This window comes from Neofelis nebulosa, chromosome 1, assembly GCF_028018385.1.
Source record: "Neofelis nebulosa isolate mNeoNeb1 chromosome 1, mNeoNeb1.pri, whole genome shotgun sequence".
NCBI classification, from domain to species: Eukaryota; Metazoa; Chordata; class Mammalia; order Carnivora; family Felidae; genus Neofelis; species Neofelis nebulosa.
The window spans coordinates 62,425,420-62,452,713 of record NC_080782.1 but is presented as its reverse complement, the minus strand read 5'-3'; the positions used below and the strand labels follow the sequence as shown (position 1 = coordinate 62,452,713).

The 27,294-nt window shown below is 40.0% G+C and overlaps 1 protein-coding gene and 1 long non-coding RNA gene across 9 annotated transcripts in view; one reads left to right on the top strand and one right to left on the bottom strand.

Annotated features, from left to right (window-relative positions):
- The window catches only part of FBXW11 (F-box and WD repeat domain containing 11), a 122,599-nt gene that overhangs the window by 80,228 nt on the left and 15,077 nt on the right, over positions 1 to 27,294 (top strand). For all 8 annotated transcript variants that reach the window (XM_058723441.1, XM_058723438.1, XM_058723437.1 and 5 more), the window contains 6 exons: positions 197 to 422; positions 10,499 to 10,685; positions 11,554 to 11,644; positions 19,473 to 19,610; positions 24,184 to 24,302; positions 25,522 to 25,771. In XM_058723441.1, coding sequence (XP_058579424.1) covers positions 197 to 422; positions 10,499 to 10,685; positions 11,554 to 11,644; positions 19,473 to 19,610; positions 24,184 to 24,302; positions 25,522 to 25,771 — 1,011 coding nt within the window. The remainder of the gene's footprint in view (positions 1 to 196; positions 423 to 10,498; positions 10,686 to 11,553; positions 11,645 to 19,472; positions 19,611 to 24,183; positions 24,303 to 25,521; positions 25,772 to 27,294) is intronic.
- LOC131508239 (uncharacterized) lies at positions 1,643 to 2,967 on the bottom strand. The gene is made up of 2 exons (XR_009259944.1): positions 2,867 to 2,967; positions 1,643 to 2,676 (listed from the first exon to the last, which is right to left on the bottom strand). It is a non-coding gene; the product is annotated as an uncharacterized LOC131508239 (long non-coding RNA).

Sequence of the window (27,294 nt, the reverse complement as noted above, 5' to 3'; positions counted from 1 at the left end):
GAGACTTAATTTGAGGCCCTAAATACATTTTAAATTACTTCATGAATGAATTAATAAAGGAATGAGTTTGGCTTCAGGGTATAGCTGGTATTTTAAGATTAAATACACAGGGTGAAAAATGTTTCCAATAAAATACTAATTAGAGTCTTTTTCCTTGTCAAACTAATTATTTTTTTTGTTTATTTTTCTAAAATAGATAAGTAATGGAACATCATCTGTGATCGTCTCCAGAAAGAGGCCATCAGAAGGAAACTATCAAAAAGAAAAAGACTTGTGTATTAAATATTTTGACCAGTGGTCTGAATCAGATCAAGTGGAATTTGTGGAACACCTTATTTCACGAATGTGTCATTATCAGCATGGACATATTAACTCTTACCTGAAGCCCATGTTGCAGCGGGACTTTATTACCGCTTTACCAGGTAACTGTACTTGTCTTTTAAAAAGCTGAGCAGTAGAAGAATGTCTAGTCCAAGGGCCTACGCAGAAGTCAGTAGATATTTGTGAAATGAATGAATGAGTACAGTGTGACTACAGTGTGAGTTTCTTTGGTACCCGTACTATATTTTATTATGGCATTGGAAAAGGAGTTATAATTTAGGATCTGTATAGGAAATGTAGGCAGTTGCCACGATTAGTGGTGTTGATCATTGGTCATACCATTGTTTAATTTAGTTTAATGAGCTAATGCTATCCTGTTTTTTAAAGTGTTTATTTATTTTGAGGTGGGGGAGAGGCAAAGAGAGAGGGAACGAGAAACCCAAGCAGGCTGTGTACTGTCAGCACAGAGCCCAGTGCAGAGCTTGATCCCATGAACTGTGAGATCAAGACCTCAGCTGAAATCAAGAGTTGGACGCTTAGCTGACTGTGCCACCCAGGCATCCCTATGCTGTTAGTTTTGATGTAGCCTATATATAATCTGGATTTTGCTTTTATAAGTAATTTAAAAAATATATGAGATAATTTTTCCTACAGCATTTATGTTTAAGCAGTGTCCCAAAGTTTAGGATGTTCATTTGTACTTAAAATGACACTTAGGGTAGGGAATGGTACAAATGTCTTGGAAAAACTGATGGCATGTCTTTATTACATTTTTTGAAAAACTTATTTCTGGATCTTCTCCCTCACCACTTCTCTTTTTCTCTCTCCCTCCCTCTCTGTTTCTCTCTCTCCCTCTTCCTTCCATCCCCATACTCCTCTGGTTAAGTTTACTTTGATTTAAAAAAAAAAAAGAGAGAGAGAGAAACTATTTTTTTAGAGTAGTTTTAGGTTCAGAGCAAAATTGAATGGAAAATACAGAGAATTCATATAGTCTCCATATCCCCATCCTACCTCACTATCACCATCCCATCCAGCCTCCCCCGTTAACATCCCATCCAGGTGGCTCATTTGTTCTGGGACACATGGGCCTACATTGACACATCCAGTCCATACTCATTAGGGGTCACTCTTGGTGTGCATTCTTTGGGTTTGCACAAATGTGTAATGACGTGTATCTGCCATTATCGTATCATATTGAATAGGTTCACTGCTCTAAAAAGCCTCTGTGCTCTGCCTGTTTTATGCCCACTTTGATTTTTGATCACTCATTAATCTGTCTTTTCTCTCTTTATTTCTCCTCCTCCTCCTCCTCCTCCTCCTCCTCCTCCTCCTCCTCCTCCTCCTTCTTCTCCTTCTTACTTTAATTTTGATTTTAACTTTAATTTTAAATTTGGCTAGGTAAGATAGATTTCTGAAGAGAATGCTGGCCAGAATGTTTCTTCTAATAACAGTCATTGTGGTCTAGAGGTTATAACTGCCATGCCAGGGTAGACCTAGAAATAGCCAGGAATAAAAGTGCCATTGCCACCAGCCCTGTCCCGTCAGAGCTTCTCTTCAAAGAAGAGCTCTTCTCTTCAAAGAGTAGCTCCTTCCTTAGCTTGTCTGTGATTTACAGTGCACCAGGACTCCATGCTCTAAGTATTTTCATGGCAAATAGGAGCTGTTCTCAGGTCTCATGCAAATTGAAAGGCCAGTTTTGAATTTCGAATCTTTCTTCCAAAATGTGTAAATTTACTTTCTACAGTGGGAGTGTAAGGATATTTGAGAGTTAGCTTAGGAAATTTTGACTCTTCTGGTTTATTTTATGCTGAAATATAGCACTGTTTGCTCCATTTCATTCATTAGTATTTCTAGAAAAGAAAATAAGAACCCTCTCTTTCTAGAATTGTGTAGTATTTAATTGCTACGAAGGATCTTAGCCATCACTTAATCCTCTTTCTCATTCTATAGACCAGGAAGCCAAGGATCAGAGAAATTTCATGAAATGACAAAGATCATACATCTTGGTTATTGTGGTGATTGAATTGTGGGTGATGGTGGGGGCTGGTTCAAAAGTTAGTGCAAAGGCTGAAATTGCTAGGATTACTCTGGAAAATTCTTATTGGCCATAGTATAGAATATATGTTTACAACCCAATTTACAGCCCAGTTATTTATGATAGGGAGAAAGGAGGAAACAGATATGGTTTTAATTGTATGAGAGGGAAGGAGGGTGAGGGGTTCAGGGGGAGAGAATTATAAGTGAGTTTAAGTAAGGTGATTGACCATGTGGTGCCGTCTCTCTGGTATGAGCAGTGCCAGAACTCAGAACCTCCAGCAGCCAAGCCTTTCTGTGGACTCAGGTTGCATCTCATATCTAGAAAAGATCAGACAGTTAAATATTCGATGATGGTACTTGTTCCTCATAAGTGCTTTGAAACTATGCCTCCATTTTGCTCAAGGAAACCTGTTGTTTTTTTGGTGTGCTTGCTTTCTGCTGCTTTGGTTTTATTTTATTTTTGCCTGTAATTTGCTTCTCAAACATTTTAGAGTGCCAGGAAACTCACCTTGTATTTACAGAATATCCACAAGGTGGCACTGTTGAAGTTCTCTTGATTTGCAGAGTGCAGTCCAGAGGCAACCCCTTCTCTTGGGGAGTGTACAGTCTTGGAGAAGAGACAGAACAGATGAACATGTGTTATGTATATAAATATGGTTAGTATAATTGCATACGATTCAGTTTTCATTACAGCGAATTTTAAGGCATTGTCCATATCTCTGTTAAAGTGGAATTTTGTGGTATTGAATATTACATGAAATGAATGGACCATTGGCTGGGACATGGAAATATTTTTGTTAAAATGCTATTTGTTTTAACAGGATTTGATCTGAACATATATACATATGTCAGTATATATCATACATACGAATCTAATAGCTGGGGACAAGCTGGCCAAGTTGATTGTGTTCGTGTCTAGTAGACTTGGATTAAACCTGGCATTAGTTCCTTAACACAGACCCTGCCTTAAGAGTATTAGGGGAGAAACTGGTCCATGTGTACGTGCATACTTAAATTTAATAATGTTTGGAGCAACTTAGTAATCACTATTCTAGTTTGGTGTTGAACTTTTACCATAGATGATCTTGAGTTTGAAGTTTTACTCTGTTTCAGTTGTCAACTTAAGACTTCTTTTGATTGGGAAAACCATTAATTCTATAAAAATTGTCTGTAGTTCTCGCTTTTTAATGCTGTGAATATCATACCTGTCAGTATAGGGAAAATGGAAAATGTTTGTGGTCTCTGGCTCCTTTTGGTTCAGTGGAAAAAGTGATAATTATGATATGCTTTTCTAAAAATCATGGTAAATGTTTAGTCTGCAATGTCAATTTCTGCAGGCTAAGTTTGTGGTTTGTAAGAACTGTTGTTAAAGGGAAAATTTACATCATTTGAAGTAGAGGCAGATTGTACTTCAAAGAGGATGATAAGCATTGGCGATGTTTTTGGTGAGGTATCTGAGCAATTAAGAATTTTGAAACACTTAGCTTCCTGGCCATGGTTTATTCATTTGTCTTATCCCCAAGTAAGGGCGATAAACCATTATGGACTGTAAATGTGACAGACTAAATCAAAGGTCTTGAGAGAGCATAGCTGAGGCTTTAGGCTGGATGTAGGGCCAAGGACCAGCATGACAGAGTGGAAAGAGTATGGGTGTTGGATTTAGACAGTCCCTAGATTTGAATCCCAACCCCTGCACTTGATACTTACATGAGCCCACTTTTTGGAGCCTCAGTGTCTTTATCTGTATGGGAATAATAATAATAATACTTCATGGGATATTGTAAAGATTAAAGACAATGTAATATGCCTGACATCTGGTGGGTATTGTGAGGATGGTAGCTTTAAAAAGAAAAAGAAAAAAGGAAAAAAAAAAACAACCTGGAGAGACAGGAAACACCTGCTTCTCCAGAGGTAGTAAGATTTGTTGCCAGGAAGTTTTAATTATTCACCTGCTAATTTCTGAATTGATTCATCCTGACATCATAGAGGTAGATGCTTGTGCCATTTTGTTGGGACAACAAAATGTTGAACTTTGTGACTTGAGGGTCATTTCACTTCATTTCTGTCTGAATCCTTAGGTCTGTATATGCCAAGTTAAAGGCATCCATTGACATCCTATTGCTGTCAGCAGTTGCATTGTTTTTTCTTTCAAAAGGTTGCTAAGTTCAGATTTTACCACTAGATCTGTGACTAGGAAGGGACAGCAGGAGTGGGTGGGGAAGGAAGTTTCTTTGCAGCTGCCCTTTGAAATGTGTTTCTAAAATAATAAAAGTTTCTGTAATTGTATGATCTAAGCAGCTGTGTTAAAACTGGCTGTAGTCAAGGGCATTGAAGTGACATTATACATTTGAGTTTCATTTTGATATAGTGTTGTTTACATACTGAGCTTTGAAATTTGTGCCTCTTAATTGTTTTAATTTATTGTTGAAATTTTTCCAGACCTTCGTCTGGTGCCTATAATTAGCAACAGAAGCACTTCTTCAGCATTGTGTGTGCCGTATTCTGGCCTCATTTTCTGAAACCATAATGTGTCCTCTTGTTGCCTTGGGAAGGGAGGTGGTAGTGGGAGACGGTGGGGGGTGGGTCTCAGCAAGATAGAGAAATCAGAGCCAGATATTGGTACTTAAGAAAATGCTTAGTTTTAACACTTCAAAGCACCTTCTGGCCTGAGCAGATGGCCCACCTTCTTCAGTAACTTCTTTGTCCTGAATAGGCTTGAAACGAGAAAGTTACATGGTCTGCTTGGCTCCTGGGGATACTGTTCTAAGGTGTTCTCGTAGAGGTTGTGGGATTCCTGTTATGCTGACATTTAAGGGGATATGCGACTTAGCACCAAGATGTTAGAATGGGCTTTAGTGCTTTGCTAGAGGAGCTGTTCAGCGTTTTTCTTTGTGGAAAATAACAAGAGCAACATTGCTTAGTTTCTTTGACCAATGGTAGCAGTTAAGGGGATTTGGAGATGAGGGAAGGAGAGCAGAGACTGACACTAGCAAGAGCCTGCTCTGTATCTGGCTCCTTCGTAGCCTTCTCCTGTTAACCTTCCCAACAAGGCTAAGAAGTTCCTTCTCTGTAAAATGAGGATATTGAGAATAACTGTTGTCAGAGTGTTACTGTGCACATTATATCAGATCATTCATGACAGGAGTCTAATATTATTCCTATTTTATGGGAGACTGAGATCCAAAAAGGAAAACTGATTTGCTTCAACCCAGGTTATCTGACTCTACAGCCAGTGCATTTTCCAAGAGACTGAAATGCCCTGCCTCCTGGAATTGATGGCGTGAACTTAAAGCATTATGCAAGGGAAGTCAGTCTTCTAGATATGATGGAGTTGTGGCTGGATTGGAGTGATGGCATTTGAAAGAGGAGGAAAGATGTGTTTGAGATTTCCTTATGTAGAAACTCAGTGATAGTCTAATGGTGAACTAGACTAAAAAGGATATCAATTGGGGCGCCTGGCTGGCGCAGTCGGTTAAGCGTCCGACTTCAGCCAGGTCACGATCTCGCGGTCCGTGAGTTCGAGCCCCGCGTCAGGCTCTGGGCTGATGGCTCGGAGCCTGGAGCCTGTTTCCGATTCTGTGTCTCCCTCTCTCTCTGCCCCTCCCCCGTTCATGCTCTGTCTCTCTCTGTCCCAAAAATAAAAAAAAAAAAAGGATATCAATTGCTATAAGGCAGTAGTTCCCAGTATCAGAATTATCTGGTGGCACTTCTAAAAAGACAGATTCCTGGTCTTCACCATGTAAACATGCTGATTCAGTAGACCAAAAAAATGTCCAGGGAATCTGTTTTTGGTGGTGGTGTTTTTGTTTGTTTTATTTTAAGTTGGTTTGTTGTTGTTTTTTTTTTTTTTTTGAGAGAGAGAGAGAACGAACGAGCCCACAGGCACACACATGAATGGGGGAGGGACAGCGAGGCGGGTGGAGAGAGAATCCTAAGTAGGCTCCACGCTGTCAGCACAGATTCCCACTCGGGGCTCAATCCCACGAATCATGAGGTCATGACTTGAGGACCTGAGCTGAAACCAAGAGTCGGATACCCTATTGACTGATCCACCCAGGTGCCCCTGTTTATTTTTAAAAATCACTTGCCCTAAGTGATTCAACTACAACTACACAGGCTTCTGAGAGCCAGCTCCTGGACCACCCAGCCAGGTAGAAGACTTGGATGGATGCCACTTTCCCAGCTCAGATACAGATGATGGAGGTGTTGCAGTCATTGAGGAAGTTGCACTGAGTTGCAGTGAGAAAGCAGCTATCCGATGTATTCTTATCTCACTATGCATTTCATCACTCAGAGCGAGGGACTCATGAGGGGAATTGGTTAGGGGTGTGTTTATAACCAATTAGGAGGATTTAGTTGACAATATGGAAGTAATGTGGACCTTGAAAGGTGACTGTACTCATAGGACGTGAGAAACTAGATAAGAACCCAGAATTAGAAAAACTCAGAGAAGAGCTAAATCTATTAGCCCATGATGAGAGGTGCTAAAAGAAAATGTGATTGTAGAGGGCAGAGAGATTCTGAAATTTGAAATTCTTGTCAGTAAATTTGTCAGCCCTAGCAGTGGAGAGGTACAAGTACCCTATGATTATCCATGGTTCTCCCTGATTTTAAATGCAAATGGAAGAAAGGAGCACATGATCATGGAGATACACAAAAAGGAAACACACAGCTTCTATAGACAAGTAGACCTAAAGACATTGTGTGCCAGGGTAGTGATTGAACACTTAGTTGTGATTTTCAGAATTGTGGAACGTTGAGAAGTAATTGAAAACCATAGGCAGAGGGGCTCCTGGGTGGCTCAGTCGGTTAAGTGTCTGACTTGATTTTGGCTCAGGTCATGATCTCGGAGTTCGTGGGTTCCAGCCCCACATTGGGCTCTGTTCTGACAGTATGGAGCCTGCTTAGGATTCACTCCTTCTCTCCCCTCTAACCCTCCATCTCTCCGTCTCTCCATCTCTCTCTGCAGCTCAAAATAAACAAACATTAGAAAACCGTAGGCAGAGCTACTAGGTACAGTTGTACCCTTTACAGCTTGTACAACTGCGTTTGGTAGCCCTGCGTGGATAGTACTCTGAGATGACTGATGAGCAGACTTCCTGGTGTTAAGAGCTGGAGACCTGAGGTTGGGTGTATTTGGGGGATATTGGCTAGTAAATTTAATGTTATACTGTGGCAGACTTTTAAAATGGATTGTCAAAGTTAATTAATTTGCAGCTGAAGAGACCGTGTAGGGTTGTGTAAACCTATAAGGATGTATACAGAATGCTAGGAACCTTTATCTCTGAGAGGATTTAGGGGTTAAAAATTTTTGCTTATATGCCTTTTATAATTTTTGTGTCATGAACTTGGGTTATATATGTTAAAAAAGGGTTACAAAGCAGCTCCTTGCCAACTTGTAAACAAAAAAATACAATACCAACTTCATGTAGGAAGCACCAGCAAGGGACTACAAAGAGTGACCATACCAAATTCACTTGATTGTGGGGTGGGAGATTGGGATAAGGCTATCAGATTAGTAGGTCAGAAGAATGGTGCAAAGGTAAAGGTGATAGGGTCTTTATGGGGGGCAGAGTTTCTCCAAATATCCGAACACTGAATAGAGAGATGTGGGCTGGACAGTAGTACATCCGGGTGGCCACAGAACCAGTGGCTCTGTATTGGTACTGTGAGTATTTAATGAATGGATCCACAGTAGTAGCCTCGATGGAAATACAGATCTAGAATCGTGGGTGCTGTCCTTGGTTCTGACCCATTTAACATGTTTGCCAAGAACTTGGGATAAAGACTTACTACATTTGCCCATCATGCAGATTTGGTGTGGAATATCCACTCTTCTGGATGACAGAATCAGAATTCTAGAGGTTGACATGCAAGTGTCAGATTAAGCTTCAAAGGTGAATTACAGTAAGGATAACTATAAACTTTTGCATGAAGCTGCCCTTCACCTCTCCATTAGCCATACAAATGTAGAATTCGGGGGAATTTTATTTTTTAAGTTTATTTATTTATTTTGAGAGAGAGAGAGCATGCCTGTGAGCAGGGGAGGGGCAAAGGGAAGATGAGGGAGAATACCAAGCAAGCTCCACACTGTCAGCACCAAGCCCAGTGTGGGGCTTGATCCCACGAACCGAGAGATCGTGACCTGAGCCAAAATCAAGGGTGCCAGACACATAACTGACCGAGCCACCTGGGCACCATGGGGGAATTGCTTTAATAAATCTTTTTGGAAAACAGGCCTAGGAATTTATTTATCTTACTCATCTTAGGAATCTACTGTGATAGGACTACTAGATAAAGGCAGTATAATCTTTGACTGCATTAACTGTGATATAATGACAGTCACCAGAAAAAATAGTGGTCTCAGTGTATGTAGTCTTTATGATCAGATCAGAGCTTGGATATTAGATCTAGTCCAGAGTAGGAGAATTAGTATGTGAAAAGCCTGTAAACCACAATCAAGAAAGAGTATAAAGTGTCATTCTCAGAGTTGAAGAAACCATTAGTCTGTAAAGCATTTTAACGCACCATCTCATTTTGATATTTTCAAAATAGAGATTATTATCCCCATCCTATACAGATGAGGAAAACTGAGCTCTGAAAGTTTAAAAGAATTACTTACATCCTGCAAAGTTAATGCTACTATATGGCTTCTATTTATCTTAAAAAAGAGAACAAGTATTAACCTTATATGGTGTTTTGTTGCCTTTAAAATCTTTTTATAAAGTTCTTCCATCTGATTCTTACTGGTAGTATGCGAAAGGACAGTGGTTACTGGTAATTACCATTGTTTAATGGTAAAAGACCAAAGGGCAGTGATGTTTCAGGATTATGTTTAAATATTTGTTTCATGTCAGAGAACTGCTACATGGTGAGCCTTGACTTGAAATTTTCTGCCTATACGTCTAGTGTTCCCACCACTATAATAGGTCTGGGAGGTGAGCTTTATTTTTTGTAGCTACAGAAGACTTGCCTAGAGCCATAGGATGGGAGTTCACAGGTGGCAACGTTGATGAAAATGGTGATTTCCTTACTAGATGGCAGTGTCAGTTAGACTCTGAATCTTGGTTGTCTTTGGGATGACCCTTGCATTGTGTGGGATAAATCTCATAAGGTTCAAGAATTTACAGACATGTGGTTCTTGCTTTTGAGGGTTCTACCTCCATAAGAAGGAGATGAAGAAATGATTGGCAAAGATACATTTAAGGAGACCTGACTTTAACTCTTGGATTGTCACTTGACTTTTCATAAGCTTTTTAAGATGTGTGAGTGTTTCTCCTTCTTTGTCTCCTTGGCTCCAAGAGATTCACATAGGTCATATATTAAATGGATGATTTGTTATGAGAGACGGTAAGTCAGAGGGGAAAGAACACAAACTTAGGAGCAAGAGATTGGAGTTGCAATCTTAGTTTTAGTATTCAGTAGTTGTGAAACCTTGAGGACTTAATAACCTCTCTGTGCCTCATCCTTAAAATTTGAGGAATCATTTCCCTGTAGTAGTTTTCTAAGAGTTATGTAAAAGAATGCAAATAAGTCTCTTTTCGTAACATCTGACAAATAGAGACCTGTCCAGGATCCACTTTTATACATAGAATCTGTTGCCATCAAAACATTTTTTTTTTTTTTTTTCAATTTTTAGGGTGCCTGGGTGGCTCAGTCAGTTGGGGATCCGACTGTGCTGACAGCTCAGAGCCTGGAGCCTGCTTTGGATTCTGTGTCTCCCTCTCTGTCTGCCCCTTCCCCGGTCTGTCTGTCTCTCTCTCTCTCTCTCTCTCTCTCTCTCTCTCTCTCTCTCTCTCTCTCAAAAATAAATAACCATTAAAAAAATAAATGTATTTTTTTTAAGTAAGCTCTGTGCCCATCCTGGAGCTTGACCTCACAACCCCCAGATCAAGAGTTGCATGCTCTACTGATTGAACCAGCCAGGCACCCTGCCATCAGTTATTTTATCTTAAAAACTCAGAACCAAAAAGAAGTGTATGTGTTTATGTACTCATGCACTTGTATATCTGAACTTTTGATATTAGTCAGGTATGTTACCTGGTTCAGGATTTCTTTATTCCTCTTACCTTTACAGAAATGGTGACTGGTACATTTCCATCTCCCTTCCCATTCCTTCATTGCCTTTTCTATTTTGTAGAGCAAGGCTTAGATCACATAGCAGAAAACATTCTTTCTTACCTGGATGCCAGGTCTCTGTGTGCAGCAGAGCTGGTATGTAAAGAATGGCAGCGAGTGATCTCAGAAGGAATGCTTTGGAAGAAGCTGATTGAAAGAATGGTGCGCACTGACCCTCTGTGGAAGGGACTTTCAGAAAGAAGAGGGTGGTAAGTTCCTGGGTTGCTTGTTCCCCTGAAAAAAGTTTCTTGGACATAGGGTCAGTTTGGTTATTCAAACAAGCAGTTTGACTTGCCAAATGTGTTGGCCTATTTTAAAGTGGGCAAGAAGAGTGGTCACAAGTGGCACGTGGGGGAGGGGGAGTTAAAGCTGTTAGAGTAATTCCTTCTGCAATGCATATTTCCTTTACAAGTATTAACTGTTAGGAAGTATTACATGGTTTGAATGAGTGATTTGGCTTTTCAAATCTATGAGTTTATGTTTTCGTTTTCCTTTCACATTTTTCTTAGGTGATGATACTATTACCAAAAGATAGATAAGAAAAAGGAAAATATGAGAAAGTCAATAACATTTTGTTTTTTGTCATTGCTCTGACTGAAGATATGGGAGGCAAGACGGGCAGGAATTTTCAGCCGACCCATTGACTTACATACAGTTTTATACCTTTATACGTGTCCATAACCTGGCCCACTTAGCACAGAAAGAGAGTTACAGCTTGTACAGGCTATGGTGTGAGTGAGGGATAGGGCTGTTATTTTCCTTATGGGAAGAAGTTTGATGTGTCCCAAGTAAGGTTTTTCACAAAGCTGCATTAGCGTTTTTTATTAAATTATAGAATGAAAGGCTGGATTAATATGCGTTGGGTATTCAGAAAATAAAAGGCCAGGATTGTGTTAGAGAGCTGGAAGTTAAAGTACATTTGTGTCTAATATGTAAATGTAATGGTCAGAAATCCTACTTTTGAACTGTTAAAATCAAAACACTCGAAGGGTACACTATCTTTGTCAGCACCACGTTTAAATAAAATTCACCTTTTTATGTGCAAGATTATAACATCTGTTTGTTTCCATTTGCCAGGGATCAGTACCTGTTTAAGAACAGACCTACAGATGGCCCTCCCAATTCATTTTATAGGTCATTATACCCAAAGATTATCCAGGACATAGAGGTAACTTTATGGTTTATCTGTTTTATGGGCTCTTTGTGTCTTGTTCTCAACTTTTTATGTTGCCTTAGAGCGTTTTGTTGATCTAAAAACATGGAGCTAGTAATTTTTTTTTAAGTTGAACTCTTGAAGCAAATATGTCAACAGTCAGTATAACCTGCAGCCATACTTCAGGGTAGATAATGCCTGTTTGTAAAAACTGACCTGACTTTTCTAAAACCTGAAATGCTTCTGCAAAGTTGCCAGTTAATTAAAACCTGAGTCCAAAGTCAGCTTTTTATTCTAATTTGATAAATTTTCCAAAATCCCAGGCACAGTTTTTCAGGTTAGCAGTTTTACATTTTTGAGCCATCTCTAGTGAATTAGAGAAGGCACAAGGCTCAGTTTCCTCTGTAAATTTCCCATAATTTTTTTCATAAAAATGACTCAACTATGAATCTAAGCAATAGTTAAGTGAGTTTTATACAGCAAATTATGCTCCTGGACCATTTTGGATTTGAGTGTAACTTCACCAGACCAGTAAAACTCTGTAAACTTGATGAGAAACATTGGAGATGTTTGATATTATTCATGTGTTCTAATTAGTTCAGTTTTATTATTTAGCCCTTTTCCTTGAACCAGGAAAGACAGGCACAGGCATTTCTCATTAACTCTTTCACATGTGTTCTTGGCAGGTCTTGGTTACTTCACTATTTCCTCCTTGGCGAAAAGTTTAGCCTTTGCTAGGCAGTGCTGTATCACCCATAAAGTTATACTCAGTTTCCCAAATGTCAAGTAATCCTCTCTCCCAGGTGATAGACATAAAAGTTATTGTGCCAAAATTCATTAATGGAGAAACATGTGCTTTTTTGGGAGTTCTCCCCCACCCCCTTCCCTTTTAAGGCAGATGTGAACTGATGGAATCATTAGGTTAATGGTAAATTTCAATGTGACTGGAACATCATATTTAAAACACAAACCCTTGTTTTGAGCATCTACTTCCTAAAATGAGCTGTAAAGCAATCTTTTACGGAGGGCTAAATAATTTAAAACTTCTGCCTGACTAATCAAAGGTTAGGAATTACTTGATCCACTGGAAGTTCAAAACTTAGAATAAATTGTTCCTACACTGTTAACTTGAATCTTGAATTGGTGTGTGTGTGTTTTAGGGGAGAGGAGCTGTCTCTTACCCCAAGATAGTTGTGCTAATTATTGCTTTGCATACATATTAGAAACTATATTACTTTTTGCTTCTTTTTTCAACTGTTCTTTCCAAAGCAACTCCAGATTTCCTTGACTAATTTCAGCAAATCCTTTGTTATGAGAAGGATGATGTTTAAAGTCAATATTAATAAATAGGAACTCTGGAAGAACTTTGATCAGGTTGAAGATTTTGGTGACATTACAGATTATTTAATCCTCATGAATACTGGTATAATCAGTAGTATGAACTCAGTACTCTGTGGCATGATAATATGTGACACTACCTACCGTAACCATTTCCTCAGGCTAAAATAATATTTTAAAGTTAGTGGAGGAGGCAGATGTGAGGGAAATAGAGCTATGGGGGAAAACCCTATTTGATGCAAAACCTCTACATCATGGTGGTCTACCCAGTGGTTCTTAAAGTGTGGTTTGGGAAAACCCACTGGTGGCCCACAAGAGTCTCCTCCAGATTTTTGTGGGCTAGATCTCTTAGTGTAAGGGATGATGTTTTATACTTTGGCATATTCACTAATAGTAGTAATAATAAAAAATAATGTATCACGCCTACAAGACCGTTTACTTGTACTAGATACTTTGTTAAGCATCTTATGATACACTTTTCCATTTAGCATTCTGAACAGTACCTGAAAGGTAGGCCATATCCTTACTCAGAGCTAGGGAAATGGAGACTCAACAACATTAAATAGCTCGCCCCAGATCACACAGTGAGTAATAGAGTCTGTGATCAACCTACAATTCTTCTGCACTTACTACAACTTCTTTGTACTCGAGATCACTGGTGCCTCATCAGAATAGAGTTCTTTACCTTTGTTTTGGGAGTGTGTTTTAGTCTGACCAGGGTGAACACACATGTAGAGAGTTGTGTCAGTGACCTATGGATCAAACAGAGACTCAAGGACTTGATTCTTGACCATATGGCTGGCATGAAACTCTCATAGCAGAAGATAATAATTACAGGTACCCTCTGTTGAGCTCTTGCAGTATACCATGAACTATGTTGTATGACTTACAGAGATTATTGCATTTAATTCTTACAACAAGGTACATATTATCCCTATCTGTAACAAGGGAAAACTGAGACTAAGAGATGGGAATTGAACTGAGGTCTGTTTAGCTTTGGGGTTAGTGTGTTGTTTATCATTTTCAAAGTGGAAAACTCAGGAAGTGAAGGAGAAAGAGGTGTGATGTTACATGCCTATGGACTTTTCAAGGTGATCTCATCTCTCCCCAGTTGTGTGAGTACTCAGCATCCTTGACTGCTAGTTTAAAAAAAGGGCATGAGTTAAGGTAAGATTAGTTGGCCTTGTTATAGTCTACTTATGGCAAAGGTAGTATTTTAAAGGGTTTTAATTTTAAGAAGCACATTGCCAAAGATAAATTACACCCCGAGCATCAAGTGGGTGCTTGTGCCCCCTGCCCAGTTGCCCCTCCATGCCTGCAGAGTCTCTGTGTAGTTCCCATATACTTGGCGAAGTTGCCAGTACACAACAGCTGCTTCTTTTCTTGCTCTACTTTGACAGCTGTGTTTCAGGTACTGTCTTGTGTCATCTGTCCATTCCTAGATTTGACTGTGATGAGCAGATGACCTTGCCCGTCTACATTGACCCATCACAAATAAGAAAAAAAATAGAAAACCTAGCTTAGTGTGGCCAACTCCCATTATTGAGGAAATGAAGATGTGAGAGATGAAGTCTGGGGAGAATAAATAAGAATTCTTAGCTTTCTGCAAAGCTTCATTTCTCTTGGGTGTTCTTGCCACAAGGGGTGGGGGGGGGGAGGGCGTGGTTTAGAGTACCTCTGAGTTGAGAAGAAATTCCTGGAAAACCCGAGGCACATTCCTCAAAGATGCAGCCATATTTCCCCTGCTATCTAGAGTCTCATTTGTTCTGCTCACTGCTAATGGTGAGCTTACTATTAGGTACTTTGCCGCAGTGATTTAACTCTCAGACGATCAAAACAGTCTTAGTCCAAAGCTCATGCTCTTTTCATGCTCTTTTGGGGGTCTACTATGCCCCCAAGCGTCTCTCAACAGAGAGGTGGGAGTTGTTACAATAGACTTAATCAGAATTCTGTGTCCTGAACTTGGATTTTTCTCTGTTGCCATCTCAGAGTAGCATAAACTCTTTCATGTAATATGCATTTCCCCTCTTTTTATTCACTGGATTAAAGCCTTTGAAGCACTCTCCTTGGAATAGACCACTGGTAAAATGATGGTGTGTTGTATCGCACCTTTTAATAAACCACATTTTATTCAGGGAAAGTGGGAAGCTTTTTTGTGGTTTGCAAACTTGATATTAATATTGTCCTGACCAGAAAATGCTGAAACTTGCCCACCCACCCAGTTGTGTTTAGGCTTCTAAAAATAATGTTATTCCTCCATACTCAGACATCTGTTTTCACTCTATTGCCAATTTAAATGCCGCTGTATACTCTGTGTATCATGGCTACTTTCCCAGTATTTTTAAAATTTGCACAGGGTAAGGGGATTTTACAAGTTCTCAAAAACACGAAGTACTCCTCTACAGTAGCCACACCACATGATGTCTAAGTGTAATGGCAGGTATCTGCATAATTAAAGAGGTGCACCTGTGTATGCCCTGTATCCCTGCTGCTGGAGTCACAGCTGAAATGCACTGGAAGGCTGAGCCCCTTCCCAGGAACGGTTAGGGAGGGCCCAGGGCTAGCAGCATTAGATACCAGCCCAGACCGAGACAACCGTTCCTGACATCTTGGTGACAAGATTTTGTTGGTCACAGCTTACTCCTTTGGGTCTGTGTTCTCCGCAGCTGAGGAGGAGCATCGCTGCTGTCGTTTGTAGGCACTGTGATGAGCACTTTATATGTGCAATTTCATTTGCTCCTTACAAGAGTTTTAAGGAAGTAGATCTTATTTTTCCCATTTTTACAGAGGAGGAAACTGCAGCGCAAACAGTCCCACCTCATTTGCCAAAGCTGCTAACTGACCTAGGTATTTTCTGTACCACACTGGGCTGCCTTCCATTTTTAAGGGTCTAGTATTTTATTTTTTATTTATTTATTTTTTTAAAGACCTGGCTTATAAGCATTCTAGTAAGAGTTGAGGTCGTCGAATATGGTGGTAGGTAGTATTTTGGGCAGGCATAGTCAGCAGGACGTGCTGCTTTCTTTTGTGGGTGGCCCAGGGAATTGAGAAGAGTAGAGTCTCAGGAGTTACACGAGATTGGTGTGCAGCAAAACCATCTGTTCCCTGCGCTGGGTTAGTGTCCCTTTCCTGGCATTTTGAAACAAACCACTTCTGTGGTGATTCAGGAGCTTAAAAAAAAATTTTTTTTTAACACAGCCTTAAGCGGGAGCTCCCTAAAACGACCCATCAAGCATGACCTGGCAGACCTTTTCTTTTAAAATTCAGAAACGTATTTTAGAAAAACTAGGCTCTTTTCTGAATATTGAAAAGCTAAGCCATTTCTTAGTTCTTAACTTCCATTCAGCTTAGAACAAGAGCCTGTTATCTGACAGAGCTTTGGAGAGGGCCTGGCCTCCATTTCTTATGTGAGGGCCAGAGGCAGAGGGTATGGCCCAGGCTGTCACGTCAGGCGGTGTTCTCTGACCAGGCGTTGCAGGGGATGGGTGTACCCCAGGCTGACTGCTGCCTCACCCCAACTCCTCTTTGGTCCTCTCTGCTGCATCTTTAGGTTTTTAGGTATAGTAAAAGATTGTAATCAAGTCGCCCAATTCTAGAAAACATTTTCCACTCGAGGGAGCAAATAGGAAGTTCTTTTCGGTATGAGGCTTCTTCTGCTTTCTCTTTTTACATTATTTTTTTTCAGTCTCCCATGTGATAGTAAATACTTTCCCTTTGCATTGAAATACATAGAGTAACAAAGCTGCTTTACTGATTTGATGATATTTTAAAGCAAGTGTTTATGTTTTATAACTGAAAGCAGTTGTATGAATTTTTATTTTTATTTTTTTTATTTAAAAAAATTTTTTTTTTTCAACGTTTTTTATTTATTTTTGGGACAGAGAGACATAGAGCATGAACGGGGGAGGGGCAGAGAGAAAGGGAGACACAGATTTGGAAACAGGCTCCAGGCTCCGAGCTGTCAGCACAGAGCCCGACGCGGGGCTCGAACTCACAGACCGCGAGATCGTGACCTGGCTGAAGTCGGCCGCTTAACCGACTGCGCCACCCAGGCGCCCCTGTATGAATTTTTAAATTAACACCCGATATATATATTTTTTTATATATATACACACACACACATATATATATACATAATATATTTATGTATATATAAATATATGTATTATGTATATATAAATATATACACAAATATATACACACACACATGTGTATATACACACACATATATGCATATATATGTATATATGTAAGTTATGTTACGTATTCAACTTTGTAATACTTTGGGTTTATATGGAGTCATACCTTCTGCAGCAACTCTCTGGGCCCCTGTAGGGTGTAGCCTGAATATCGGTAACCACTGCCAAGAGTCACTGGCCATGAATGAGACTTGTTACCAGTGCATCTGTCTCCTAAGTCAGCGTTTTCCTGGTATACTTAGCATGCTGAGGTGGCTCAGTCACTATCTAAAAATACATTAGCTCTCTAAATGATTCTAAGCATTGAGTTCAGTTTAAGGCTTTTTTTCTGGACCCCTTTTCTAAAAGTCGCTTATATACTCAGATCTGTTATCTACATTGGTAGCGGTAGCAGAGGTGGGGTGAATTATTAATATTCTTATTATTATTAATTTTGGTTTTGGAATATTCTTTATTTCTGACATTTCACAAACTTACTGGAGATGACGATGCTGGCTCAGAAGCTCTGACTTGGTAGCAGATGGGCAGATGAGCGTTTCCTCACTCCTGGCATCTCCATGACACCTCCTTGCATCCCTCGGGTGTTAGAAATATGCGATCCTGCCCTCTTTCAAGGCTGTACATAGGAGCTCTTTGAGGGCAGGGATTATATTTCCAGGCTCCTGTGCTAAGTGTAGAGGCCGCAAATGATGAAACATTTTCCTTTTTAGGTATATGTGTATCACTATCTCCAGCCTTCCATTTCTTTTTCTATAAAAGGAGGACAGTAATTTCGGCTTCAGAGTTGTGATGATTAAATTAGCTATAAAATATTTAAATCACATACCATAGTGTTATGAAAGCATAGTACCTGGCACATAACATTCAGTAAATTTGAACAGTTTAGAGCATACAGAAGCATACTGCCTTCAACATAAGAGGAGATACAGTTTGTCAGATGTCAGCAGAGCTAGTAATTAAGTGCATATTGTGAATGAAGATGAGATTTATCACCTTCCTTTAGCAGAGCAACTAACTAAACTTTCAGCTACTCATATAATTAACTACTCAGAGATAATCTTTCAGGCTATATCCTGAACTCTGGTGTAACCAATTATTTTAGTCCCCTAATTTCAAGGATTTGGAGTTGGCGCTCGGGTTGTTCTTAGAAACATTGTGCCATTTGATCCTAAAAATGCCTCGTATCTACTACCAAAGCTTAGGTCTTCTAGTGCCCTGGGCATGATCCACTTTCTCATTAAACTTTGCCCACTGGTCTGAGGCCTTCGTTCTGTTTTTCTCCTGTAAGTGTCCTACAGAACTTATAGTTTTAATCACTCATTTGGCACTCCTATTTTATCTGGAATTGTTACCGATCTTATGTTCTGGGTTCACTGCCTCAATAGCTAGGACTATACTTCTTTACAGACACCGCATATTTTAGTGGAAAAGCATGGACTCATTGTCAGGAAGAACCGGGTATAATTTCCATTTAGTCTAGTTACTTAGTTTTGTGGCCTCAGGAAATTAAACTCTTCCCTTGTTTTTAAAAGGGAAGTAATAAGAACTTCCTTCCAAGGTTAGTGTGTGGATCATTTAACCAGATAAACATCTTTTGAGTAGATCTAGTTCCAGATACTGTGTGCCTAGATACCTGTGTGCCTGTAGTAGTAGCTCCCTTGAACAGTGTGCTTCCTGTTCTTTTAATCCCCGGCACCTAGCACAGTCAGTGTATGGAAAAAAGTAGCATCTCAGTAAATGTTGCATGAATGATGGAAGAATGTTATCCAGGGCCCAGGTGTGCCATTCTTACTCTAAAGGACCTTTCAGTCTAGTAGATGATTAAAAATGGATAACAAAATTCTTTCTGTAGTAGTTGACAGGTAGTAATTGTTCAATGTCTTTTCTCAGTGATTAAGACAATGCCTTGGATGGATACATAGACTGTCAGTATATGCTTAATGTTGGTGGTGGTCTTCTGCCAAATATTTTAATTGGCATTGGAGAGTGACCCAGTGAGTTACTACTTATTTGTATGTTTTGGGTGCAAATGGCATTCTTTAAGCATATTGAGTTCTGTCTAAGCTATTTTTTTTTTTCAAACTCATTGGAAATCCTCTGGCGGTTGCCAGATAGGGAGCGTTTGACAAAAAACACTGTTGGGCTATAATGTCTTACTTGGAAAGAGCATGATTCCTATCCACAGACAGTTATGCAAACCAAGATGGGGTATCTGGTATGCTGTTCCTGGAAGCAACACTAGAGTCTGAAGCCTAATAGAATAGTTGATTCACAAAAACTCATCTGTTGCCTCCTTTTCCCCCCAGACTATAGAATCTAACTGGCGGTGTGGACGACACAACTTGCAGAGGATTCAGTGCCGCTCTGAAAATAGTAAAGGTGTCTACTGTTTACAGTATGATGATGAAAAAATTATCAGTGGCCTACGAGATAATTCTATTAAGGTGAATGATTGTATTTTGTATGTGTTCTTCTTAGAATTGTGGTTGTGTTAGATACTAGATCACTGAATCTCTCCATTTATTCCAGATTGTTTTCATCAGTGCCCTTCCATCTTGGCAGCTCTCAGTGTGGTTCTCAGGAACCGCAGAGTGTTTCCCTAGACTAACACAAGACCCCTGGATTGTCTCACTTCTTATCCTTCTCTAAGCACATGTGCATTCTGTGTTCTGTGTTTAGGTGCGCATGGAAAATATCTCAGTATCACAGGACTCTTGCTGACTTTGCTAGCTGGTGGAGGCATTGCTGCCTTGCCTGTAAATCAAAGTCATTGCCTTTTATGGGTGCTGACGAAGGCTCAAGTGATAACACAAAAGAATGATAGAGCAATTTATATTTATATGTTTTCATTCACTCTTCAAAAGTAGATAAGCTGGATCATTTCTGTGTTTTTAATGTTCGGCAGCTGATCTGACAGATTTTGTTTTACATTGTTTATAGCTTATTTTCTCGTATTTAAGAAAACATAGCAGGATTTTTTTTTTTTTGCCATTTTTTTTAAAGTTACAAGTTACATACAGGAAAATTCACTCTTTTTGTTGTAAAGTTTTATGAGTTTTGACAAGCACAAAGAATTGTGTAACCATAACAAAAATCAAGATATAGAACAGTTCCATCATCCCCACAAGTTCCCTTATTCAGCCCCTTTGTGTTCAGTTCTTCCCCTTAGGCACTGGGCTTTTTAAATTTATTTATTTACTTTTTAATGTTTTTTTAAAGTTTATTTTTGAGAGAGCACACGTGAGTGCAAGTGAGCATGTGTGCTCATGTGGAGTGGGGGTGAGGGGCAGAGAGAGTGGGAGACTGAGAATCCCAAGCAGGCTCCAGACTCTGTGCTGTCAGTGCAGAACCCTACTTGGGGCTTGAACTACGAACCTGTGAGATCATGACCTGAGCTGAAACCAGGAGTTGGAGGCTTAACCAGCTGAGCCACCCAGGTGCCCCAACCTTTTTTTTTTTTTTTTCCTCAGTCTTTTTTTTTTCCCTATCCTTATAATTTTGCTTTTTAGAGAACAGTCTATAAATGGACTCACACAGTATGTAGCTTTTTGAGTTTGGCTTCTTATACTTAGCATCTTAGATGAGATTATCTCCTTTGTTACATTTAGCAGTAGTTGATTCCCTTTTCTTGCTGAGTAGCAGTCTACTTTCTGGTGCACCCCAGCGTGTTTATCCGTCTACCTGTTGAAGGACATTTGTGTTTCCAGTTTTCACAATTATGAATAAAGCCACTATAAACACGTATGCAAGTTTTTATGAGAACTTACATTTTCAGTTCGCTTGAGTAAAAACATAGGAGTGGGATTGTTGACCCATATGGTAAGTATCTGTATTTCTTGCTAAGAAATGGCCAAGCTGGTTTTCAAAGTGGCTGTACTATTTTATGTTCCTATCAATAAGGTATGAGAGTTCCCTTTGTTATGCAACCTTGTCAGCCCTTGGTATTCTCAGGTTGATATTTGCCATTCTAATAAGTATGTAGACATATGTCATTTTGAGTTAATTTACATTTCCCCAGTGACTGATGAGCACATGATCTTTTCATGTGCTTATTTGCCATCTGTATATTTGGTGGTGAAGTATCCAAATCTTTTTTTTTTTTAATTTTTTTTTTTAATGTTTATTTATTTTGAGAGAGAGAGAGAGAGCAGGGGAGGGGCAGAGAGAGAGAGGGAGACACAGAATCCAAAGCAGGCTTCAGGTTCTGAGCTGTCAGCACAGAGCCCGACACAGGGCTCGAATCCACGAACTGTGAGATCATGACCTGAGCCGAAGTCAGAAGCTTAACTGACTGAGCCACCCAGGCGCCCCGTGAAGTATCCAAATCTTTTGTCCATTTTTAAAATGGGTTGTTTTCATATTATTGAACTTTGAGAGTTCTTTACATATTCTGAATACAAATCCTTTTTTTAAAAAATATTTTTATTTATTTTTGAGAGAGTGCAAGTAGGGGAAGGGCAGAGAGAGGGGGACAGAGGATCTGAAGTGGGCTCTGTGCTGACAGCAGCTAGCCCAGTGTTGGACTTGACCTCATAAATCGTGAGATCCTGTCCTGAGCTGAAGTTGTATGCTCAACTGACTGAGCCACCCAGGTTCCCTTGGATACAAATCCTTTTTTGAGATATGTTTTGCAGATATTTTCTTCCAGTCTTGTCTTCTCATTTCCTCAATGATATCTTTCATAGACCAGGAGATTTTGATTTTGATGAAAAATAGTGTACCATTTTTTTCTTTTATGGATCATGTTTTTTTATTTTAAAGTTCATTTATTTTGAGAGAGAGAGAGAGTGTATGAGGGTGCGGGAGGGGCAGAGAGAGAAGGAGAGAGAATCCCAAGCAGGCTCTGTACTGTCAGTGCAGGGCTGATGCAGGGCTCAATCCCATGAACTGAGAGTTCAATACCTGAGCAGAAATCAAGAGTCAGATGCTCAACCAACTGAGCCATCTAGGTGCCTGTCTTATGGATCATGCTTTTGATGTCATACCTAGCAAGTTTTTCACTGAGCTTTTGGATCTGTAAATTTATGTCTTTCATTCACCAAATTTCAAGTCTTTGGCCATTATTTTTTCAAATATTTTTTCTGCCCCATTTTCTTTTTTTCTCCTTCTGAGACTCTAATTACATAAATAGTAGATCTTTTGTTATTGTCTTACATTTTCTCCAGGCTTCCCCCCCCATCCCCCACTCTTTTCTGAGTAATTTCTTTTAGTCCTCAAGTTGACGGCATGCTGTATCTCCTTAGAAATTCACAGGATAGGGGCGCCTGGGTGGCTCAGTCGGTTAAGCGTCCGACTTCGGCTCAGGTCACGATCTCACGGTATGTGAGTTCGAGCCCCGCGTCGGGCTCTGTGCTGACGGCTCAGAGCCTGGAGCTTGCTTCCGATTCTGTGTCTCCCTCTCTCTCTGACCCTCCCCCATTCATGCTCTGTCTCTCTCTGTCTCAAAAATAAATAAACGTTAAAAAAATTAAAAAAAAAAAAAAAGAAATTCACAGGATAGAGTAGCACATAAAGACTCTGAGGTCTGCAGGAGAGAGACACCCAGTGTTTCCCCACTTCCAAAATATATTTGACCTCAGAACCCTATTTTTATGTAATACTTATCAATCAATAGCCCTGATAAACTGCAGCCATAAATATACTCTGGCAAGAGTGACGTATGTTACTATTTAATTTGAGCAGTTATCCTTTAAGGAATAGTGAGAATGTTTTATAAGGGAGGTGCCTGGGTGGCTCAGTTGGTTAAGCATCCAGCTCATGATCACATGGTTCGTGGGTTCAAGCCCTGCATCAGGCTCCAAGCCAACAATGTGGAGCCTGTGTGGGTCTCTCTCTCTCTCTCTCTCTCTCTCTCCCTCCTTCTCTGCCTTTCCCCCACGTGGGTGCACTCTCTCTCTCTCTCTCTAAAAATAAATACACCTTAAAAAGAAAAAAAAAAGAATGGTTTATAAGGACCTTGTCAGAGCATAGGCTGACCACAGGCTTGCGTTTCATTTACATTGGATGTGTTTCTAAAAGAGTGCCGTTGATAGAGGCACACCATGTTTAAAATAGGCATGCATTTCATTTATGAGACATAAACAGTAGAGCAGAGATGCACTTTAGAGAGATCATCTAGAACAGTGGTTGGAAACCTTTTGTCCTTCATTCTGTACCAGTCCTGCATCACCAGTCACTCTTTCAAAATAACCGTGGTTCTAATAGGTCAGAAATTAGAAGCAAGTCTTGCTGTTGTAGAAAGACAGTTAAATGTCTTGTTTTGGCTATTTGTAGTAAACTTGAAGGATGCTGCAAATTATGACAGTATGATTTTACAAAGGAAGAAACAGGTTCACACGATCTATTTTTAACAATCCAATCTTTAAAATAAATGATTTCCTATCCCCTATTATATGTGGGGAGTATTGAAAACTTGAAAAACATTGGAAAGATCAAAAGAAGAGAGAAAAAGAACACTCAGAGAACAAAGCCAACTATTATTACATTATCTTTCCTTTTCATCTTTTTTTTTGTTTTAAATATATTGATTATATCACCATATAGATGGCTTTTATTCTATTTTTTAAAAAACATAACTGTAATGAAGCATTATATTCTCTCATTAAAAGCTTTTCAGTTTACTTTGAAATTTTTCTGAAATGTCGAACATTTTTCATTTTAAAATTTTTGTAAGTAATCATAATGGGTTAGGGATATGCATTTTTAAAGGCTCTTAATAGATGTTGTCACACTGTTTTTCAGAGTTTATTTAAAAATTCCCTTTATAAGGCTATTAAATATAGTAAGTATAATGGTTAGAGGGACAAAGTAAACAAAATAGCACATCTGTTTTGGAAGTTTTTCGATATTACCTCTTCCCTTTTTTTGTCATTTTCCACCTGTTTGAAGTTTAACTGCTCTTATTTACTGTAATGCAGGTTTGTTCTATTTTGTGATTCAGAAAGTAAGGTGAGACAAAAACATTTATCAGAAGGTGATATACTAAATCACTGTTTGTGGTTGATCTTGTCTCAATAGATTTGGGATAAAACCAGCTTGGAATGTTTGAAAGTGTTAACGGGACACACTGGCTCTGTCCTTTGTCTCCAGTATGATGAACGTGTCATTGTGACTGGTTCTTCAGACTCTACAGTGAGGTGAGTGATTTGGCTTCGCTGGTCTGACTTCCATATCTTCCGTGAGAAGACTGAGACTGCACCCTTTTCGGGGATAAGGACACACATTCTTTGTATATGTTTTATATGCTGTATTTCAAAACCACTTTAGGTGTGGGTTTATTTGAACAAAGCAGGCTAGAAAGCCAACTTTTGTTAAGTAGGTCCTATGCTCGTTGTTGTATGTTATAGAGATGGAAATGTACTAGGAAATACTACCTAGTGTTAGACTAGCTTTCTCCTGGGAGACCATGCTCCAGAAATTTGGAAAAGTCACCAGCGTGCTAGTGTCCTTTCTCTGACTCAGTGCTTTTCAGGCACTGCTTCTGCCACAGAAGCCTGTGACTTTCCTCCTTTGGTCTGTGTGAATTTGTCCTCTTAGGAGATTGGGTTTACAGAAAAGCTGTGACGTGAAAGGGCTGACCCTGAGAACCTTATATGTCATGGATGGAGCAGCTGCCATATTGCATTTGTCCATAAAGCAGTTGGGTAAATAGATGCATGTGGGAATTGATGAGTTGTCATGACTTACAGTCTCTCGTGTGCAATGGATAAGTAATGGATTCTGAGACCTATCAGAGGCCAAAAAGAGCCTTAAGCTTGGAAACTGCCCTCAGTTCCCCAGCTATGAAGCCTCCTTCCCCTGTCATCTCAGACTCCTTGCGAGCCCACTTACTTGAAGAATCATTTTGTTGTCATCACTGTCCCTGATTACCTGATGTTAAATAAACCTAAACCTGGACAGAGCCAGAGTTGGCCTTCTTTCTTCCCTTTTAAAGTTTATTTATTTATTTTGAGAGATCAAGAGAGCATGATTGGGGGAGGGGCAGAGAGAGAAGGGGAGAGAGAGAATCCCAAGCAGGCTCCACACTGTCAGTGCAGAGCCCGATGTGGGGCTCAAACTCATGAACTGTGAGATCATGACCTGAGCTGAAATTAAGAGTCAGACACTTAACTGACTGAGCAGCTACCCAGGCCCCTCCATAATTGGCCTTCTTTTTTTGAAACCCTCTCAGTACTTCTCAGCAAATACAATAATTGCTTCTGGGGGCTCCTTTTAAACATGGTCTTGGGTGTGAGGTCCCAGTCACAAGTGAAGCTTACATCTCCCTAGCCTACTACTAAGAATGGGCCCAGGGCACAGACACTGACTCTTCCTGGTTGTCTCAGTAATCACGCATTGTGCTTTTCTGTTCTCTAGAGTCTGGGATGTGAACACGGGTGAAGTTCTGAACACATTGATCCACCACAATGAGGCTGTACTGCACTTACGCTTCAGCAATGGACTTATGGTGACCTGTTCCAAGGATCGCTCCATCGCTGTGTGGGACATGGCTTCTGCTACCGATATCACTCTACGCCGTGTCCTGGTTGGCCACCGTGCTGCTGTCAATGTGGTAGACTTTGATGATAAATACATCGTGTCTGCTTCTGGTGACAGAACCATCAAAGTAAGTGTATGTACTAGTCATAACTCTGCTTCCTCCTGTGCCTTTTCAAACACAGAGGAAGCAGAGGTGGGCTTTACCAACCTGGTACTGGGCAAGATCTGTAATCTCCTTCATCTGTGCTTGAGCCCTTGAGGCAATCCCATTTTTCATGCTTCTGGAATCACAGGCAAGGTAGGAGGAAAGGGTCATGGGTCCGCGATGGAGAGCAGCCTTCTATTTCATGAAATGACACCATTGATCGCGTGTTTAAGGGGAAGAGAACTAACCTGTGGAACATGTACTGAGTGCCAGGAGCTTCACCTTACCCTGTCACTGATGTCTTCCAGCACTCTGTTGAGGAAGGTATTGCCTCAATTTTACAATTGGGGCTCAGAGAGTGAAGAACTGGGCTGGAGACCACACAGCTAGTTAGTGGTGGGGCTGAGATTAGATTTATTCACTTAATTCACTTCATTTGAATTAATCCACTTAATGGTCTATGCCGTGCCATAGACCCTAGGCTGGATGCTGGAGATACAATAATGAATAAGACCCATCCCTGCCCTCAAGAAGCTCGGCGTATGGTGGGTGGCAGGCATGAGACAAATGGTTGTAGTCTCCGGTGAGTCATAGGGTGTAGTAAATGCAGGTCTGATTCCAGTATCCATTTTAACTTTTTAAAATTTTAGCTTTTGAGATATAGTTCACATACCGTAAGTTTCACCACTTAAAGCATGCAGTCCAGTGCCCCTTAGTGTAGTTACAGTGTTAGCCATTTAATATAGTTTAGTTTCAGAACATTTTCATTGCCCCCTGAAAAAACCTCCTACCCACTGACAGCCAACCCCTGTTCTCTTCTTCTGGTCCTTAGCAATCACTAATCTGTTTTCTGTCCATGGATTTGCCTCTTCTAGACATTTCATGTAAATGTAATCCTGTAATATATGGCCTTTTCCGTCTGGCTTCTTGCACTTAGTGTGGTGTTTTCATGGTTCATCCACGAATATTGTAGCACGTGTCAGTACTTCATTCATTCTAACGACTGAAGAAAATTCCATTGCGTGGATGTACCACGCTCTGTTTATCTGTTCATCAGTTGATGGACATTTTGGTTGTTTGCACCTTTTCATTTGTTAAACATAGTGCTGCCATGAACATTTGTGTGTAACTTTCTGCACAGACATACATTTTCAGTTCTCTTGGAATTGTAACTCTGGGTTCAATATTTTGAAGAGCTGCCACACGTTTTCCAAAGTGGCTACGCTGTGTTAAAATCCCACCAGCATTGTGTGAGCATTTGAATTTGGATCAAAAAACCTTCTTTTTATGACCAGCACTAGGTGGCATTCTGGTATCTAGTATCTAGCCCCACACATCACAGAGGTAGCATCAACCTTTAGATAAAGTGGTCTGGCAGTTGAACAAGTAGGGTTTGTGTGCAGTAACTCACTTACCATTCAGTCAGACCAGTTGGAACAAGATCACTGCCTGGAAGTCAGGAGGGTTTGGGCCTTTTTTACAGAGCAGCCGTTGCATAATATCAG